This window comes from Trichomycterus rosablanca, chromosome 14 (genome assembly GCF_030014385.1).
Source record: "Trichomycterus rosablanca isolate fTriRos1 chromosome 14, fTriRos1.hap1, whole genome shotgun sequence".
Lineage (NCBI taxonomy): Eukaryota > Metazoa > Chordata > Actinopteri > Siluriformes > Trichomycteridae > Trichomycterus > Trichomycterus rosablanca.
The window spans coordinates 8,466,932-8,488,742 of record NC_086001.1 but is presented as its reverse complement, the minus strand read 5'-3'; the positions used below and the strand labels follow the sequence as shown (position 1 = coordinate 8,488,742).

The window sequence follows — 21,811 nt, the reverse complement described above, 5'->3', positions numbered from 1 at the left end:
TCCAAGATAAGGAAGTCTCTTGGACATATGGCATACATTTAAATGCAGTGTTGAGATGAATGGAAGTCAAATAAATAATTTCTGCCAGGTGTTCCAAAAGTATACGAGCATGTAACTAGTAAAAATCAGTGGTTAAGAATAATGTGATTTTGGGTTGGTAGGTTTGTAATGTCCAGCATGGTAACCCTGAAGGGAGCGTTTGTGCTGCCAGTTCTGATTATTGTCTTTAGGAAGTTTGAAATACTTCCTTTCTAGGTTCACATGGGTTTACCCCAATTAGTTTGGTTTTCTGCCACATTCCAAAAACATTAGGGTAGATTGGCTATTCAGAATTTACTCTTGCAGTAAGTTACTGCTGCCCAGTTATAGACTGGCAACATGTACTAGACATAGATCTGCCTTGTAGCTTTTTTGGAATAATCGTCCATGAATAACAGGTTACTGCAAATAAGACCATTTATATTTTGACATGATAAAGTTAAACATTAAATTTCAGACTTCTGTGACAAATCTGTGGGAATTTTATCTTACACATACACACAAATCAGATTTTTGAAAATTGTGGGGCAATGTACCACAATTGCAATTGGGGAGAATGAAGGAGACCCTCAACAGGTTCATTTCCATATCCCTTTACCCAGACACTGGCTGGTCCAAAGTGCTGAACACTTGCATTCACATTCCCCCAGCTATATTAGGACCACAAAATTGTTCATATGATAACATTAGTGTCAAAGAAGAACTGTCACAATTTTCCCTTCCTCAGCATTTTTACTTCAAGACCTGTCCAGGTATTCCATCATATTTAGTGAGAACAAACACTGACGACTGATGTGCAATACTATCAAATACTTGTATGGCACCTAACCATCTATTCTATTGATCAGAGGGTCACTGGGTCACTAGTCTTATAGATATACTTTATTAGTCATATATACATATACAGGTGTACAGTACAATGAAATTCTTTCTTCGCATATCCCAGCTTGTTTGGAAGCTGGGGTCAGAGCGCAGGGTCAGCCATCGTACGGTGCCCCTGGAGCAGACAGGGTTAAGGGCCTTGCTCAAGGACCCAACAGTGGCTGCAATGAAGAGCCTGGATTTGAACCGCCAATCTTCCGGTTGATAGCTTAAAGCTCTACCCACTAGGGTACCACTGTCCCTCACCACCTCCGTGCCAATGCTGTTGGTTGGGCTCCTGAGCAAGACTCTTAACCCTCATTGCTTGCATTGTGTTCAGTCAGAATGGTAGTAGTGGTTTTAAGCAGCTTCCAAATTGTGTAGTACAGGGGTATGCAATTTTTTATGTAACCACAGTTTCTCCCTGTAAAACACCAACAGCAATCTAGGATTGGCACAAAATGTTGGCTCATAGATCTCCATAACACTGAGACAATATATTTAAAATAACAGACATGGCACATTCAAGTTTTTCACTATATTTGTGTATCTGGCAACTACATAAGCCAGACATGGAACCCACATCCATTTACATTTATGCCATTTAGCAGACGACTAAGCAATTAAGGGTTAAAGGCCTTGCTCAAGAACCCAACAGTGACAACCTAGCAGTGGTGGACCAGTGACCTTTTGATTACTAATCCAGTACCTTAACCACTAGGCTACAACTGCACATCCAAACCCTGTGTTGATAAAAAAGATGACCGTGTTCTTATCAGCAACTAAAAAGCTGATTCGAGCATAAAAGCACTGTCATTGTAATTCAAACTTCCCTGCACGAGCGAAAGTTTCCTCACTGATCAGCTGAGCTGATAAACCTGCCGATCTCGCTTTCACACAGACCTACGCTTTCTCCAGACCAGATGCCGTAGCCTGCAGGCACCCATCAAGCTTGCTTTTACCCCTCTCTCCATAAACTCTTACAGCCCCTTACCTCTGCTGTACTCACAGTATGAATGTACTAATTACAGACGCGGCAGAGGTAGATTACAGGGACTGCAGCCTCGCTTTCTTAGCATGGGGGGTTGTAAGTGAGAGGAGAAGGGGGCAGCAATAGGTTGTTAACCCTGATGGATGCCACCCATTCTTGCTTGTTATTCTTTTACCACATCAGTCGTCATTCTCATCATTTTCCCAGGCTACGTCTTTGAACCCCCCCCCTCCCCCACCACACAACACACACACACACACACATACAAAACAACATCAAGAATTTCATTATCCAAATTGTATTCGTTGCTCTTTTACACCCCCGACGGTGATGTAGTAAGATATATGCAGGCAGATAATCATCATGATTCTGCCTTGTCCTGATTTGATTACTGAAGGTCAGCTTACCAATTCATTTAACCATTGAGTAATCAAGTCTTACAGACCGAGCATAATGAAACCTACTGAAGCTTATGCTTAGGGATATGAATAAGATGAACTGATTACCTCGGTTGGATACTAAAATAAATTTAAAGGTTCAATCAGCTAAATGCCATTATGACATCACAATAAAGCTATAAAGGCATTATATTTTACATTTTCAGCATTTATCCAAAGTGACTTACAGTGCTGTGACAATATACTGTTTGAGCAATTAAGTGTTAAGGGCCTTGCCCAAGGGCCCAATAGCAGCAACCTGGCAGTGGTGGGGATTGAACCAGCGACTTCTGATTACTAGTCCAGTACATTAACCACAAGGCTACAATTGCCCTTAAACCCAATAATCCAACAATACTCAAGAATGGTCAGCCAGTGCCCAATGACCAATGGTACACGAGCTTAACAGGCATATTTAGGTAAATTCTATTAATTATGATGAGTCCATTTAATGGCAAGCGTTCGTCTGATTATGTAGGTTAAAATACACGTCTTGAAAAAAGATTGATAGCTATTGAACGTGTGTTAACTAAGATCTGTTTTTCAGGCAATAGTGACTGAAACAGGGACATCATTTATGTTTTAAACAGAGCAAATTATTTGGGCTAATTAATACTACATGCAAAAGAAAACATCTGGGCTTTTACACCTAACCCACTTGTTAAGGGCACTGAAAAAGACACCCTAACAAGTCCCACTGAGTGATCAGAGCAAATGCAAAGGCAGCCTTCCTACGGGACAAGAAACGTTTTACCGGTACTTTTCCAAATCCAACTGGGACACAAAATTGAGTTCTTTAAATTAGCCTTTCCGTTATTTGACCGAGAGCTGTCTGTGTCACAGATGTCAGATGACTTACAGGCTAAGAGACTAGGTTCGTGCCAATTACTAATGATCCCTTAATGCTCGGTTCCTGGCGTAACACAAATAAATCTGTAAAAACTGAACTAAAAGTCACAATGCATTTATGGTGACCAGGTGAAAAGGAAAACACAATAGATGATTCAATGCTGTCTGTCCATGACCCTTGGCTTTCCACCATACAGAGGGAATCAAAGAATTTCCACAAGGAATCAAGCAGGCTGTCTGGTAAAATGTTCAACCAGCTGTTTCTCTTACCAAAGGCCTAAGTTTAATACCTGCATTTAAAAAAAAAAAAAAAAAAAAAACTTTGGAAGGTTTGATCTTGAAGGGTCCAGCGATGGGACTCAGAGTGCAATTGGAGTAACCAAGTTTTTCCTTGCCTTAAAATCAAATCATTCCCACCGCTTGCTACAGGTAATATGAACCTGAAATAATCAGCAAAAGAATATTTTACATCAATTACGTGCAGGAGCAGTCGGAGCTTCGAGATTAAATAAGAGTTTTGTTTGACTGTATTTGGCTGCCTCGTCAGAACGGTGCCATTTCCAATCGCTAGCCTTCCTTCTAAAAGAACATAGTAAAAAGCCTGTCTAAGTTACAGGAGGCAATTAAACTGGAGGTTTATTCTCAGGGCAGCGTTTGGCTGTCCGTTACACGGAAAACCTAAATGTTATTCTATCAATGACAACATTCATAGGAATGGAGAACGAAATTCCCTCAGAGTTTCTGACCTCCTCGAGTAACTCTATGTACAGTATCCGCAAGCGTTCCAGGCACACATGGACATGATTTGGTCAAACCATATCTGCATACAAAGATATCATTTGTAACCTCTAGACAAACACAAGTTCAAGCCAGTGACCATATCTTCAGAAAAAATAGCTTGAAACATGTAAACAATTACAATTCTGTTAGAGTTGTACCAAACACCAAAGAAAAGACTTACAAAAAGTCATACCAGCATAGACAGTAGGTAAAAATATTTGAGAACTTACAGTCTTGACAAAGCAGGATTCTTCTGGAACAGGAGCTCTGGCAGCTGGTGAAGCTGGTTTTTGTTTAGACGCCTGATGAAGACAAAAGAAAGTAATTACAGTAACTCAGAACAGTAACAGAATCCAAATGAAGTAAGGATAAAGAACATAAAAACAGCTGGCAACTTGGCAAGAAGAATGATAAAGCTATTTATTAATCACCAAGTCAGAATAGGTATGCACCAGAGATGGGGACTTGAGTCTGCGACTCGAGTCCGAGTCGCTTGTACGTCGCACACACAGCGACTTCAGACTCGACTCATGACTCGCAAAAAATGACCCGTAAACAACAAGAGTCCCTAGCATCAGCATGTGTTAACATTAGTTACATGTGACAATCATATATAGATAGACAGACAGACAGACAGACAGACAGATATATATAAATCTCATTTTCTGCTCTCTAATAACGCTCTGGTCATCTTAACCCGCAACGCACGGAATGGGTAAATGTTCCAGCCAGCTTCCGGCGTAATGATGACGCGTCGCTCCCTACTCCCTACACAGTTCACTTCATTTGAACATTTTCGTTACCTTTGGATTGGAATCTCACTTCAAACGAATACCCTACATAGTGCACTTCACAGGAACAACCGGGGTGAACAGAATGCTCCTACAGAATTGGCGCTAATGGTTGAAAGAACCGCTTTCTGAACCAATCAGACCTTCTGATTTTAATTTTCAGTAAGAAATGCTGTTATTTGCATTTATTCAGTTTGCATCACACAGATGATGTGTGAATGAAACGCTTGATCGGCTTTCTAATGAGTTAGTGTTTTACCTCACAACCGGGAAAAGTTTGGAGGTTTTAATTATAAGCACACATTTACAAAATAACAGATTATATTCCTAATGGAAGAACACACGGTTATAAATTTAATAGCATCTGGAAGAACATAAGCCAAGGTAAGCAGTGGTTATGATGTTTTGGATTTTGGCCGCTGTGCCGTGATTTAACTGGTACCTTCTTGTTACGGAAATTATATTCATTTGCACAATGACTAGGAAAGTAAAGGCACTAAGTAAAACGGCAAAATACAGTTGCTAATCTGTTGTTGTTTTGTAAATGAACTTACATATTATGTTTTGTGTATATTATATTGACTCGTGACTTGACTCGTATTTTGTGACTTGTGAACATCTCTGGTTTGCACCAAATGGCACTGTCAAGTGTAGCCAAACTGAAAACAGACTCAACCTAATTACCAATTGAGACCACAGTGCATATCAAATTTCAAAGAAACGTTTGATAGAACTATTGATTTTGGAGAATTACTGTACAAAGCAGATGACGGACTATTTCGACTTCACATGTTGTACATTAAAGTTAACAGCTGTGAGTTACGGCCACACTCTTAGCCCCAAATAGCACAGCTGCACAGGAGTGCACCTCTGATGTGGCTCTTTGGTTTTAAATGTGGTTTAATTCCTAACCACTGTTTCCCATTTCTAAATTTCACAGCTTTCTTAAACTGTGAGAGAGGCTGTGTGTTTTAGTGCATCGTGGGTCTCCATGCATTTTGATTGCATTCCTGGTTAGTTAGTATAAGCCAAAAATCTTTCAAGGTTTGATCAACATCTTTTTGTGGTATGTTGAGGAATGAATTGTCTTAATAACCCCAAGCTTAAGGCATCCACCCTCTGTTCCCTTTTTGTAAAATGCAATAAAATCAAGAACAACTTGTTGTTTTGGCTGACTAACGTGATTGTCTTTTGTAAATACACCAATCAGCCATAACATTAAAACCACCTCCTTGTTTCTACACTGTCCATTTTATCAGCTCCACTTACCATATGGAGCACTTTGTAGTTCTACAATTACTGACTGTAGTCCATATGTTTCTCTGCATGCTTTGTTAGCTCCCTTTCATGCTGTTCTTCAATGGTCAGGACTCTCCCAGGACCACTACAGAGCAGGTATTATTTAGGTGGTGGATCATTCTCAGCACTGCAGTGACAATGACATGGTGGTGGTGTGTTTGTGTGTGTTGTGCTGGTATGAGTGGATCAGACACAGCAGCGCTGCTGGAGTTTTTAAACACCTCACTGTCACTGCTGGACTGAGAATAGTCCACGAACCAAAAATATCCAGCCAACAGCGCCCCGTGGGCAGCATCCTGTGACTACTGATGAAACCGCCATACCAGCACAACACACACTAACACACCACCACCATGTCATTGTCACTGCAGTGCTGAGAATGATCCACCACCTAAATAATACCTGCTCTGTAGTGGTCCTGTGGGGTTCTGATCATTAAAGAACAGAGTAAAAGTAGGTTAAAAAGTATGTAGAAAAACAGATGGACTACAGTCAGTAAGTGTAGAACTTCAAAGTGCTTCTATATGGTAAGTTGAGCTGATAAAGTTGGGACGGGTAAAACACGAGTGAAGAATTTAAAGAATATTGAACGTTCACTATTTTGAAGCATCCTACATTAAGCATATACAGTGGGATATTTCACTAGCACACCAGCGACGAGATTCTGAACTCCTCGGTTCGAAACTTGGCATTGCCACCGGTCGGCTGGGTGCCATCTGATGAGCATAATTGGCAGTGCCTGCAGCAGATACTAACTGGCCACCGTATTTGCAGGATGGGGTGTGGGTGGGATCTTCATACGCTGTGTCAGGACCCTGATTGGTAGAAGAGGCGAGAAGAGGAGGGCTGTGCATGTGTCAGAAGAGGCGTGTACAGCGACGTGCTCTCTTCGGATGCAATCGGGTATCGCTCGGCTGTGATGTAACCTAGTGGAAAACTGCTTCTGTCCCAAATGTTTTTGCAAGTATCCAATTCAAAATCCAAATTTCCCTATATTGCATTTTATAAAATGCCCCAACTGTTCCAGAGATTAGGCTATAAGATAGTAAGTCTTGTGGCCCCTAGATGAACCACTATTCCATATATTTACATTTTCATATATACTTTGTGTAAGCCTTCATTTATCCTTGTGTGACTTTATGGTCTGTTGGTAAAAGTCAACCAGAAACCTAAGATCACTAGCTACATTTCTTCAGCACCATATTTTAGACGTGTGCCAGGGTACTCATGATGACCCCCAGCCTAAAAATTCCCCCTGTATACTTTTTCATATAGGATAATCAAGACACTTACAATCTCTCCAGTTCTTTCATGTCATCAAAAGCTCCTCGCTCGATGGCTCCAATCTGGTTCTCCATCAGCTGCCTGTGGAGAAAAGAGCAGTCAAAGTAGGTGATCAAGGGTTGGGGAATAAGTTTGGTGCTTTGGCACACAGATAGAATGTTCTTCATTTAAGTTGTGTGGGGAAACCTGTTAGTGGAAGGAAAGTAAGGAGGTGGAATTTAAGCAAGAGTCTAGCCAAGCAGGGAGAAGGTGCTAGGGAGGGATCGCAGACTGTGGTGGTAGTGTCTGCCCAGTTGATTCTGGCTGGTGTGGTCTGAGCCGGTGGTCAGGTGTGAACCAGGAAGGCTGGCAGCTCTGGGACGACCACGCCGCTGGCATTTCTGTGGCTAGGAATTCTAAACTGAAGCTACTTATTCAAATAATGTCAGGCAAGCTGTCAGAAACCCAAACTTCCCATCGAGCATAAACAAGCTCACCGCAGGGAGTGCCAACACAAATGTGGATACAAATTAAAAGCTGGCTATGTTTTTGGAAGGGCGAGCACTTCTAACACTATGGGAGAAATGCAGCATGGACTACAGGGAACAAAACCCTGGTTCACTAAAATCATCATTTATGAAGGCGGTAGGTCCTGTTGAGGACATTATAATTATTTATGTTGTGGTCACAGTCACAGATCAGAACCTGTCAATAAATAAGGTGGAGATGATTGAGGGCGCTGGCAATGCTTCTGTCTTGACCAAAAAAAATAGCATAATAGCTAAACATTACGCTGTGGCTTACTTTTGTGTCTCTGGATACATATTTTAAAGTCTAGTTCTCTCCTCAGACCATAAACCATCCCAAACTTAATTTTTATAGTCAAGTATTTAGCCATTTTTTCAGTGTGTGTTCAAAATCCTCTGACTGCTCTCATAAACGGCTTTTCCCGTAAGCACCTTCTGCGCCAAGGCCAAAGGTTCACGCCCTCATTTTTCAGTAAGGCAGCTGAGTCCCAGGGGGTAAGAAATGCGAGAGCTTCCCCATGCTTCTGCCTTCATGTTAATCATGTTAACAACCCGCCTAGAACTGCATGGGCCTGAGGGAGACCTCGGGGATCCTTAGGGAACCTGAAGTGCGAGGGGGGTGCGAGGGTGTTAACAGGAAGGCAGAAAACTGCCTTTGGAGAAAAAGAAAAAATGTAATTGTTTTTATTCTTTAAATAGTTAAAACCTCTTGGATGCTTGATTAGAATTAATCGTTACATTAAAGACACTTGGAATTATAAACAGCTTGAAAACTGGAGCTTTCTACCTGTAATTAATGTGCATATACACCGATCAGTCATAACAGTAAAACCACCTCCTTGTTTCTACACTCACTGTCCATTTTATCAGCTCCACTTACCATATAGAAGCACTTTGCAGTTCTACAATTACTGACTGTAGTCCATCTGTTTCTCTGCATGCTTCATTAGCCCTTTTTCATGCTGTTCCTCAATGGTCAGGACCACCACAGAGCAGAGGTATTATTTGGGTGTTGGATCATTCTCAGCACTGCAGTGACACTGACATGGTGCTGGTGTGTTAGTGTGTGTTGTGCTGGTATGAGTGGATAAGACACAGAATAGTCCACCGACCAAAAACATCCAGCCGACAGCGCCCCATGGGCAGCGTCCTGTGACCACTGATGAAGGTCTAGAAGATGACCAACTCAAACAGCAGCAATAGATGAGCGATCGTCTCTGACTTTACATCTACAAGGTGGACCAACCAGGTAGGAGTGTCTAATAGAGTGGACAGTGAGTGGATCCGGTATTTAAAAACTCCAGCAGCACTGTCTGATCCACTCATACCAGCACAACACACACTAACACACCACCACCATGTCAGTGTCACTGCAGTGCTGAGAATGATCCACCGCCCAAATAATACCTGCTCTGTAGTGGTCCTGTGGGGGTCCTGACCATTGAAGAACAGAGTAAAAGCAGGTTAAAAAAGCATGCAGAGAAACAGATGGACTACAGTTAGTAATTGTAGAACTACAAAATGCTTATATTTGGTAAGTGGAGCTGATAAAATGGACAGTGGCTAAGAATTTAGCAATACATGTTGAGACTTTGATACTTGTCGACCTGTAAACCTTTCTAAACTTGGATAATAACACTTACATTTACAGCATTTAGCAGACTTACAGTCCTGTGACACTATATTGTCTGAGCAATTGAGGGTTCAGGGACTTGCTCAAGGGCCCAACAGTGGAAACCTGGCAGCAGTGGGACTTGAACCAGCAACCTTTTGATTACTAGTCCAATCCTTAACCACTAGGCTACAACTGCCTAATAAAACACTAGTTAACAAACCTGAACGTGCCATACTGGTATACCAATGGTACCTACATAAATCATGTTTGTTATGTAGATTTTATAGGTTTTGCTGGTATTAAATAAATAAATTATAATTTAGTTAGATATAAAGTTAGAACAGTAAAAACTAAAGAAAAATACTCACAAAACACGGAGGTATTTGAGTCCGGAAAAGTCGTTCTTGTTGATCCGAGTGAAGTTATTCCCATTTAGTTCCCTGTGAGAAAAAAAATGAAATATTAATGAATTCTGTCTACACAGGACCATTTCCACACAAGTTGCAGAACATGATGGAATCAGTAAACTGAGATATGACACTTGTGTCCAAGCTCCTGTAACATGAGAAAGAAATTCTTAAAGCGTATTAAGTATTCATGCAGCAACAGCGATCTGTAAGTGCTTAGCCTGGCACGGCTCAGTCAGTGTCTGAAGTTAGGAAAACCAGCATGAATAAATAAAAGTATTTGGGTAACAGGCCTTTATCTGTCTATAGATCTGACTCTAGGGGGTTATGATAAGTCTTCTGTAAGAATAAACAAGATATTTAATCATCTTTCTTAACAGCTTCATCCTGAACATCTGGAGCCCGATGTGGGCACTGAATTATTGTTTGTTTGTTTATTAGGATTTTAACGTCGTTTTACACTTTGGTTACATTCATAACAGGAACGGTAGTTACTCATTACACAAGATTCATCAGTTCACAAGGTTATATTGAACACAGTCTTGGACAATTTAGTGTCTCCAATTCACCTCACTTGCATGTCTTTAGACTGTGGGAGGAAACCGGAGAACACGGAGGAAACCCACACGGACACAGGGAGAACATGCAAACTCCAGACAGAAAGGACCCGGATCGCCCCACCTGGGGATCGAACCCAGGACCTTCTTGCTGTGAGGCGACAGTGCTACCAACTTAGCCACCGTGCCGTGCCGCCCATGGGCACTGAATTAAGGTACTGGATTGATATTGTTGATTGGAGGTTTGAGGCTATAAGCCCTGCCTCTGATGGACCCTTGAGCAACTCACTTAACCCTGAATTGCTTGAAATGTATCCTGTATTATTTATTCAAAAGCATTTGACTAATGTCTTGATGTTAACTTTCTCTCAAGCGCCCCACACTTTGTGCCAGGCAACACAAACAGTACATCAAAATGAACACTATATAAAATATACTTAATTATTAATAACAGTAGCAATCTGGTCCCACTGTGGTTTACAAGATCCACAAGGGGTGTTCATGTACAAATTCATGTTGTTTTTATGTGCCTGTTAAAATTCATTTTTTTAATTATTATTATTATCTTATCTTTTTTTATGGCTTGCAGCATACCCAAGGGTCACGACCCACAGTTTAAAAAACTTGCTTAAAGGCACTAAGCATTAATTCATTCACAATTTTACTCAGTCATGCCACCTTTTGCATGTTTAAGTGAGTTGCCAGGAAAACAGGGAATCATAAACGCGGGTGGTGAGAACTTCTCAAAACATCTCAGACAGTGACCAGAGGAAAAGTTTGAACCCCAGTCTTCTGGACCCTGATGCTATGTAGGACTTTGATGTAAAGCTAATAATCCAACTATTATCTGATTTTAATTAACTATGGATCAATTTTCTAATTATACAAGTGGTCATTTATGCATTACACTACATTGTTATAAATCTAAATAAATATAATAAAACATCTACATTTTAGTCTGGTAATAAGGTTATTTAGTGAATATACACCGAATAGGCATAACATTATGACCACCTTCCTAATATTGTGTTGGTCCCCCTTTTGCTGCCCCATACGCAACAAACTGTGATGTGTATTCTGACACCTTTCTATCGGAACCAGCATTAACTTCTTCAGCAATTTGAGCTACGGTAGCTTGTCTGTTGGATCGGAGCACACGGGCCAGCCTTCGCTCCTCACGTGCATCAATGAGCCATGGCTCATTGGTAAACCATGATCCTGTCACCGGTTTACCACTGTTCCTTCCTTGCAGAACAGGAACACCCCACAAGAGCTGCAGTTCTGGAGATGCTCTGACCCAGTCGTCTAGCCATCACAATTTGGCCCTTGTCAAAATCGCTCAAATAATATAATCCTTACGCTAAGCCATTTTTCCTGCTTCTAAATCATCAACTTTGAGGATAAAATGTTCACTTGCTGCCTAATATATCCCACCCACTAACAGGTGCCGTGATGAAGAGATAATCCATGTCATTCACTTCACCTGTCAGTGGTTATAATGTTATGCCTAGTTGGTGTATAACCCTAATTAGGTATGTTTTGTTTTTCCACATCCACACGTGACAACTAATTGAGAAGAAAGAATAAGACGTGTGGCCACGTCTGAGAAATCTTAAATTTTGTCATAACTTGTGTAATTCCATGGACTCGACCTGCCCAGAGGTTTAAACTGGTGGTAATTTCTTTGTTAATACCTATTTATATCATCCTATCGTTTAAATATACCTTATGTAATGCTCGTAATGTATTCTAATCCAGCCTTAATCTTTAAATTATGACTTTTTCTGGTGTGACTTCCTGTAACCACCTCAACACTTTGTTCTCAATTCAAACCCACACAATCGACTGCGCCTTTATGAAACTCACAAGTCAAACATATTGTTGGTGGAGTTTAAAAACAGTTCAAGCACAAAAGAGCAGAATTCCACGCTAAGGTCGTGACTAACTATGGGCAGTATGTTCTTTATACAAGATATTCCTTTTAAAACACAAACTTTAGGGAATGCCACCCATTGTGAGCTGGACATGAGTAGTAGCACAGACCTATAATCACTTGAAGAGCCTGTAATGGACTTTATAAGGGCAGCTTGTGTAATGTTTGGGTGTCATGCAGGTTAACAGCACGCAGCCCAGAGTCTGGGCTGTTTGTGAGGCGCCAGCATCAAGTCCCTTGTTTTATCCAACAGTGGGCCACAACAGATCCAGTACAGACCTGGTTTCTGGCATAATTAGGCTAGCCATTAGGGTAAAGCATCATAAACCAAGCAAAGCCCAATATTAAGGGTAACAGAACTAATATTAAGGTTCCACAGATTGGTAGAACCACATTAAATGGCTATGCTAAGGGCAGTGGTAGTTTAGTGGTTACAGTACAGGACTAATGACTGGAAGATCACTGGTTCGAGCTCTACATCTGCCAGGTTGCCACTGTTGGGCCCTTGAGCAAGGCGCTTAACCCTGTCACAGTATATTGGATAAAAGTGTCTGCTAAATGCTAAAAATGTAAATGGTTTAGTGTAGTTAGAGCTACTTTATTAGCCTAACAAGTATGTTTTTGATCCATAAAACATTCTTGCATCTATTGTGCAATTGAAGATGTCAACTAAGGAGTAAACAAAAGCTAACTACTGTGATTTAGCTTCTCAATGCAGGTAAAAATCCAACAACAAGCCAGCTAGCTATTAAAATAAGCTTCTAGCAAAAAGCTGGTAATTTTCAATACCTGTGTTAGCACAAATGCTATTGGATCATTGAGTTTAAGTCATGCTAGGTATCTAGGATCTGTTAAATCTATCTAGGTGGATCGTGATCTGTATTATTTATTTGGTACAGTTTGTATGCCTGACGCCCTTCCTGACACAACCCTCCCTATTTATCCGGGCTTGGGACCGGCACTACAATGCACTGGTTCATGCATCCTAGCGGCTAGGTACCTATAGGACAATTCAGTGTCTCCAGTTAGCCTGGCTGCATGTTTTTGGGCTGTGGGAGAAAAGCGGAGCACCCGGAGGAAACCCAGGCAGACACGGGGAGAACATACAAACTCCGCACAGAAGGGGATCGAACCCAGGACCTTCTTGCTGTGAGGCGACAGTGCTACCCGCTTAGCCACCGTGCCGCCCATCTAGGATCTGTCAAATATCCCAAAATAAAAAGCTCCTCACTCTAGTTAAGCCATTATTAATGTGCCTAACCACATGTACAAACAAATACAAAACTGCTATGTGATTTATGGACGCAAAAATTGACTTCTCTTGGTCCGTTTTAATGACCACTCCTGGGACGTGGTGAATAAGAGAGAGAGGTCACTGCAGACAGATGGTCTGTGTACACAGGTGCGTGGACAGAGCGAAAAAAAACAACAATGCAGCAAGATTCATTAGCCGTGGCCTGATACACATGTGATGTTTATTGCTGGCCAATTAGTCCAGCTTTTCTCATGGTTTTTCATGGATAAATCTACTGGGTGGCCCCCCCTCCGCTGGAACCCAGGACTGTGGGCGGAATGCCTAGCAAAACACAACCAATCATCGTTAATGATACCGTTTTTACTGTCTGCATTTGAATTGAATTGTAATACAGTACCTGCTGTATAGCAAAGTCGCAAGTCTGTGAACTGATACAAACCCACACACTAAAATTCTGACGCCTCCGATTTCTTTTCTTTAAAAATGGTAAGAGTTAATTACAGCATCGTAGAGGTGATATTTCAGCTTATAATCAATATAATGCAATTATAATGCAACTCTTTGTCTTTAGTTCTGGCTTAAAAACAGCACAGAGCAGCATTAGCTAGTTGCTATTCTAAACTAATTGTTAAAATTAACACAATAATTCAGGGCAGTTGTAGCTTAGTGGTTAAGGTACTGGACTAGTAATCGAAAGGTCACTGGTGCAAGCCCCACCACTGCCAGGTTGCCACTGTTGGGCCCTTGAGCAAAGCTCTAGACTCTCAATTGCTCAGACTATAAACTGTCACAGTAGTGGCTTAATATCATGGTTTTTATTGCCCTCACATTACTTACTTGTGAGCTAGTTACCATGTCAGAATGATGTATTGGCAAACAATATTTGTCATATATACACTGATCAACCATAACATTAAATTTGTTTCTACACTGTCCATTTTATCAGCTCCACTTACCATATAGAAGCACTTTGTAGTTCTACAATTACTGACTGTAGTCCATCTGTTTCTCTGCATACTTTGTTAGCCCCCTTTCATGCTGTTCTTCAATGGTCAGGACCCCCACAGGACCACCACAGAGCAGGTATTATTTAGGTGTTGGATCATTCTCAGCACTGCAGTGACACTGACATAGTGGTGGTATGCTAGTGTGTGTTGTGCTGGTATGAGTATGAGTTTTTAAACACCTCACTGTCAGTGCTGGACTAAGAATAGTCCACCAACCAAAAATATCCAGCCAACAGCGCCCCATAGGCAGCGTCCTGTCCTGTGACCACTGATGAAGGTCTAGAAGATGACCAACTCAAACAGCAGCAATAGATGAGCGATCGTCTCTGACTTTACATCTACAAGGTGGACCAACTAGGTAGGAGTGTCTAATAGAGTGGACAGTGAGTGGACACAGTATTTAAAAACTCCAGCAGCATTGCTGTGTCTGATCCACTCATACCAGCACAACACACACTAACATACCACCACCATGTCAGTGTCACTGCAGTGCTGAGAATGATCCACCACCTAAATAATACCTGCTCTGTGGTCCTGTGGGGGTCCTGACCATTGAAGAACAGGGTGAAAACAGGTTAAAAAAAGTATGTAGAGCAAAAGATGGTAAGTGGAACTGATAAAATGGACAGTGAGTGTAGAAACAAGGAGGTGGTTTTAATGTTATGGAGGTTAAATGCAAAACGGGAGTAAATGAACTTCCACTTCTAAGAGGGTTCACTGACATTCCTGGGTCATAGAATAGAATCTCATTCAGAATGTCTACTGGTTATTTACATTCAAAAACCTCCATTTCCCCTAATAAATGTGGAAACCTCCCATCACAGCGGCACAGGAGCCAACAGAGTGCCACTGCTTATTTCCTGTCATCCCATCACAGCACCACAGAGGGCTGGGGACTTAGACGTTTCATGTTCCGCTAGGGGCCTGATTTCTCAATAATTCAAAAGGCTACAATGAAAAAAGTATTATGCTGATTCCTGCCATCTGTTAGAAATCCCCCCGCGACCGGGAGACCCGTTTTAAATTGAGCTACATCGCATGAAACGGTCAAGAGGCGAAGCCATACGTCCACACGATCCCCAACACGCGACAATACACACAAACATACACGCAGGCTACAAATAAGGATCTAGGCTCAGTGTGTTTTGCTTGGAAAGCCTCCAAAGGAAATAAGTGCCCATTTCCAGAACTGATATTTGGCAGGAGATGAGGAAACAAAGGAGGATCCTGGGTCACCTCAACTGTGTAGGCAGGGCACCTCGCTGGGCCAACAAGCTGCTGACCATCACATCACACCCTAGCACACTGCTCTAGCTAGGATGGACGGATGCCAATTTTCAAATGAGATGTTACCCTTGGCATCTGGACACAGATTTTACAAGGCATCTCCAGCATTAAGAATAACAATGATCTGGATATTTCTGCACTTACATGCGAACAGATTTAATACAAAATAATGACAGAAGATGAGGATTTAGCATCGAAATGATACATGCTATGTATCATTATATTCTCAACTAAAGTCAAACGTAAGCTCACGCTGGGTTCGTGTAATGGTATTGCAATTGTAATCTATGCTCTTGAGCTGCAAATTTAATAGAGCAGTACGCTTATGTTCTCACATTCCTCTTACCCGTAACAGATGGAGATGCTAGTCATAAGATCTTGAGCCAGGCAGTAAGCATCTGGACCCTCTAACAACGATAGGACTGTAGCATTAACATACAATCATACAGACCCATCACAAGGGCTTCTATTCTTTCAGTTCCTACAGTGTAATATATAACATATACACCGATCAGCCATAACATTAAAACCACCTCCTTGTTTCTACACTCACTGTCCATTTTATCAGCTCCACTTACCATATAGAAGCACTTCGTAGTTCTACAATTACTGGCTGTAGTCCGTCTGTTTCTCTACAATGGTCAGGACCACTACAGAGAAGGTATTATGTAGGTGGTGGATCATTCTCAGCACTGCAGTGACACTGACATGGTGGTGGTGTGTTAGTGTGTGTTGTGCTGGTATGAGTGGATCAGACACAGCAGCGCTGCTGGAGTTTTTAAATACTGTGTCCACTCACTGTCCACTCTACCTAGTTGGTCCACCACGTAGATGTAAAGTCAGAGACGATCGCTCATCTATTGCTGCTGTTTGAGTTGATCATCTTCTAGACCTTCAACAGTGGTCATAGGACGCTGCCCACGGGGCGCTGTTGGCTGGATGTTTTTGGTTGGTGGACTATTCTCAGTCCAGCAGTGACAGTGAGGTGTTTAAAAACTCCAGCAGCGCTGCTGTGTCTGATCCACTCATACCAGCACAACACACACTAACACACCACCACCATGTCAGTGTCACTGCAGTGCTGAAAATGATCCACCACCCGAATAATACCTGCTCTAGACTGGAAACAGATGGACTACAGTCAGTCATTGTAGAACTACAAAGTGCTTCTATATGGTAAGTGGAGCTGATAAAATGGACAGTAAGTGTATAAACAAGGAGGTGGTTTTAATGTTATTGCTGATCGGTGTATACAGCAGTTTAAAACCCTGGCAAAGTAGGAACAAAGCCGACTAGCTGGTTAGCTCATGTGTAACAGTCCACATACTTCAGACTTTATGGAGTGTAGTGTATCGGCCTTGCATGAGGCCATGCTACCATGTGAAATGTAGCCAGATGTGTTCAAAGTACTTCAGAAAATCGTTTTTACTCAGCACGGTCCACCGCTTCGTCATAAAAACACAACGATAAACGTTGTTATGCAAAGACAAAGCCGTACATCAATTCTATACAGAAATGCCACAAAGTTTCTGGGCCTAAGCTCATCTAACATAGGATTAAATACAGTCTTTTTTTTTTAAAAGAGCGCCTTATTAGCAAGCTAGCTAATTTCTGACAGTATTTTTACATTTACTTGCAATACATTTGCAAGGCTTCTCTAGCCTGATCCATGACTCCATGTCCAGTAAGTTCATGGCCGCATAGCGTGTAGTGTATCGGCCTTGCATGAGGCCATGCTACTGTAATAAATGTAGCAACATGAAGTACTTCAAAAAATTGTTTTCACTTAACAAGGTCTGCTGCTTCGTCATGAAGCGCACCGTTAAACGTTACCATCAATTCTATACAGAAACGGCACAAAGTATTGTGGGCCCAAGCTCATCTCAGATAGGTCGAAGAAGAGCTTTTAATTAGTAAGCTAGCTAATTGCTGACGTATTTTTACGTTTACTTGCAATACATTTGCAATGCTGCTCCAGCCTGATCCATGACTCTAGATTTTTACCACGCTCACACTGTAGAATAAGGACCTAACAGAGTATAAACAAAGCAGACTAGCTGGTTAGCTAATGCTAGAAATTGTTCAAAAAATGTCTCTTTGCTCTTGCCTTTAAACTGACTAGTTAAGCAGTGGCTCAGTTATAGTTGCTCACTCTTTGTTTTTCTTGGCCCCAAGTCTAATAAAGACACACTAGACTACTATTGTTAGCTGGCTATCTTTTATTCATGAAGGATAAGGATGTAATTTTGAAAATCACTCAGATTTTTTCCTCAAGCATTGACATTAAGAGGCTCTAACCTACATAGCAGACCAGTAAGTCTCTGTCTACACACCGAGCTATGTGTCTACCGAACGAGAGTCAAACCAGACCAGCCGTACAGGAATAACTCCCAAGAAAACTATTTGGACGGTATTTGAATTTGGATAGTTTCTCAGATGGGATTTCACGTATGGCCTTACTGAGACCTTCAGTATTTCTGTCATGCTTATTGCACAATTGACTTTAAAAATGGGGGAAATAAATAACTTTAAATGTAGCATGAGACAAAAATTGGCAGAATAGGTTCACACAATACAGTAAGTGCTGACTAAACAGAACTACATTTTTGCACTATTAAACACTCTAGCAGTTCATTTATAAAACCCATTTCAGCATATTTGTACAATACTTTCTCCACATAGACATTTTTAGTAGGTAAAAATGTCTAAAAAGCAACTAAAAGCAAAAAATTTCAAATAACAATCAAAAGTTAGCAATAATATGATACATTTACTTTGATTATTTTTCTGTATATACACTATAGTGCCAAAACCAAGTTTTGAGTTGAAGTGTTTCAGCTACACCAATACTGGCAACGGTTTGAGAAAAGGCTCTTCTCTGTTTTTACATAACTGTACCCTTGAGCACAAAGTATGATCCATAACAATGCTTCAGTGGTCTGCACACAGCTTTGACCCCCAACCCCTTAAAGATGACTTGGAATTTTTCTAATAATGCCCATGATTTTGAAATGTGATGTCCAGCAAAGCTCATGGTCAGCTGTCTACATACTTTTAGCGATACAAAATGTATCTGCATTGCACTACTGTGCTAATTGTAGCCACATGAGCTTGAAGTACTTCAGAAAATTTTTTTTTGCTTAACACAGTCCACTGTTAAACTGTTATGCAAAGACAAAGCCATACATCAATTCTATTTACAAACGCCACAAAGTATTCTGGGCCGAGCTCATCTCAGAAGGACCAAAAGACCTGGAAATGTCTGTGTTGAGTCCACATTTCAGCTTGTTTTTGGAGAAAATGGACATTAAGTTCTCTGTGTCAAAAATCAGTGAAGGATGCAAAAGCTAACAACTGTCATAGTATGGGTGACTTGCATGTGTGTAGGTACCATTGACATGGAGGTGTAAACTGGGATTTTAGAGAGATACATGGTGTCATCAAGACAATGTGTTTTTCTGTGAAGTCCATGGTTATTTCACACACACACACACACGCACACACACGCAACATCGATGATAATAATAATAACAATAAAAAAAATAATGATAATATTGATAATAATAATAATAACAATAATAATAATACTGATGATAATAATAATAATAGCAATAAATTAATAATAATAATACTGATAATATTGATAATAATAATAGCAATAAAATAATAATAATAATAATAATAATATTGATAATAATAATAATAGCAATAAAATAATAATAACAATAATAATATTGATAATAATAATAGCAATAAAATAATAATAACAATACTGATAATAATAATAGCAATAAAATAATAATAATAATAATATTGATAATAATAATAATAGCAATAAAATAATAATAATAATAATAGCAATAAAATAATAATAATAATGATAATAATAATAGCAATAAAATAATAATAATACTGATAATAGTACTACTACAAATAATAATAAAAATAATTAAAATAGTACTGATAATAGTACTGATGACAATAAAACTACTACTACTACTACTAATAATAATAATAATAATAAAACTAATAAAAATAGTACTGATAATAATAATAGTACTACTACTAATAATAACAAGACAACAGTAATAATAGTACTGATAATAGTACTACTACTACTAATAATAATAAGAAGAAGAAGAAGAATACTAATAATAAGAATGCTACTACTACTACTACTACTACTAATAATAATAATAATCTTGACCTTAAAATGTATGGTTATTTAGTATTTGGCTACGGTCTGGTCACTTGACTTGAGCTTTTCACTTTTCCTCCCACTAAAGTAAAATTCTGACTGCTTATTATGTAAACGGTTCATCTTTCTTCTTTTATAAGGTATTTAGACTTTCCTGATCAAGTCCGCTGACTTAAGATTTAGATTTTTCCGTTTACTTGAGTGAAAGATCCACTCGGCTGAGGTTTTTGGCTTCCACCTGGTCACAAAGATCAGATGTACTATAACATGCATTCAACATTTGACATTGCCCGGGACTATTAACATTCATAGATTCTCAGAGAAGCAGCTGGTAGAAGGTGTTGTAAGGTAATCAGTCATGTCAAAACTGACCTACAAATGGCTTGCTTAAATGACCCAGTCACTGCAAACTCAATTCAGACCCACAAAGCCAGAGGGTATTGAGACTAGATTAGTGTAGTCAAGCCTGAGGTCAGTGTTGCAAATCACTGGTCTTAACCCTCACTTGCTCATAACAAGGCCATCATCAGGATGGCAGTCATCCACGTGTGAAATGAACCTGACATAGTAGGATTGGCAGGTTCACAACAAAAGATGGGTGTTGGAGAGGGGGCTGGGATGTGTCATTATTGTAAAGCTGCAAGCCTCCGCCCGTATTATCTTCCACACCCATTACTCTTAACAAAATGAAGCAATTAGTTAACCAAATTGCATATGATTAGTTGCCGTGTGGATTCACCAGATCCAATCCATTCATCCAGAATACTATCCTAACTGAAAAATACTGCAAGTGGGTGGCTAATATACAATTCCTGACCACATAATCCATCTGTATTAATATGGGACCAGTCAAATAGGTAAAATGTTGAATGGTATATAAAATGTTGGGTAGTATAATACATACCCTGACAGTGTGATTAAAGTAAGCCATTTGATGTCTATTCAAAAACATGGAATGAGAATACTGGGGGGAACACTAAACACCTATTTACATTCCTCCTGTCAATCACATTCTAGACACGCTCCTAAATACCACTTCCATATGTACTGCTCACAAGTACAAACATGTCAGACTGCTGCACTAAATAGCTAGCTTATCAAGATATGGTACAATAATATAATTGTATAAAGCTAAACTATAATCTGATGCTGTATTTCACTTGCACACTTAGCAACACATGGCATTTTTATTTTCTTTTATTTTTGCTTTTTATGTGTGTATAACGGGGCGGCACGGTGGCTCAGTGGGTAGCACTGTCGCCTCACAGCAAGAAGGTCCTGGGTTCGATCCCCAGGCGGGGCGGTCCGGGTCCTTTCTGTGTGGAGTTTTCATGTTCTCCCCGTGTCTGGGTGGGTTTCCTCCGGGAGCTCCGGTTTCCTCCCACAGTCCAAAAGCATTCATTTTAATTGGAGACACTGAATTGCCCTATAAGTAAATGGGTGCGTGGATGTGTGTCTGCTCTGCGATGGACTGGCGTCCCGTCCAGGGTGTTACTGTGTGCCTTGCACTCATTGAAAAGCTGGGATAGGCAGGTGGTCAGCATGAACCAGAATTACCAGTATAGCATCACAAGCATCACAGGATATGGAGGAAAGTGACACAACTGAGTGTCCCAGTTGAAGTGCTTTGATTAACCATGTGACTAAACGTTACTGTGTTTAGACTCATTTTGGATGTGTTTAATGTGATCAGGTGAATATTCAAATATTACCTA

The 21,811-nt window shown here is 40.4% G+C and overlaps 1 protein-coding gene across 1 annotated transcript in view; it reads right to left on the bottom strand.

Annotated features, from left to right (window-relative positions):
* The window catches only part of slit1a (slit homolog 1a (Drosophila)), a 156,967-nt gene that overhangs the window by 125,766 nt on the left and 9,390 nt on the right, over window positions 1–21,811 (bottom strand). The window contains exons 2-4 of the mRNA XM_063008184.1: window positions 9,821–9,892; window positions 7,341–7,412; window positions 4,188–4,259 (exon numbers count right to left, since the gene is read on the bottom strand). Of these exons, the coding sequence (XP_062864254.1) occupies window positions 4,188–4,259; window positions 7,341–7,412; window positions 9,821–9,892 (216 nt within the window). The remainder of the gene's footprint in view (window positions 1–4,187; window positions 4,260–7,340; window positions 7,413–9,820; window positions 9,893–21,811) is intronic.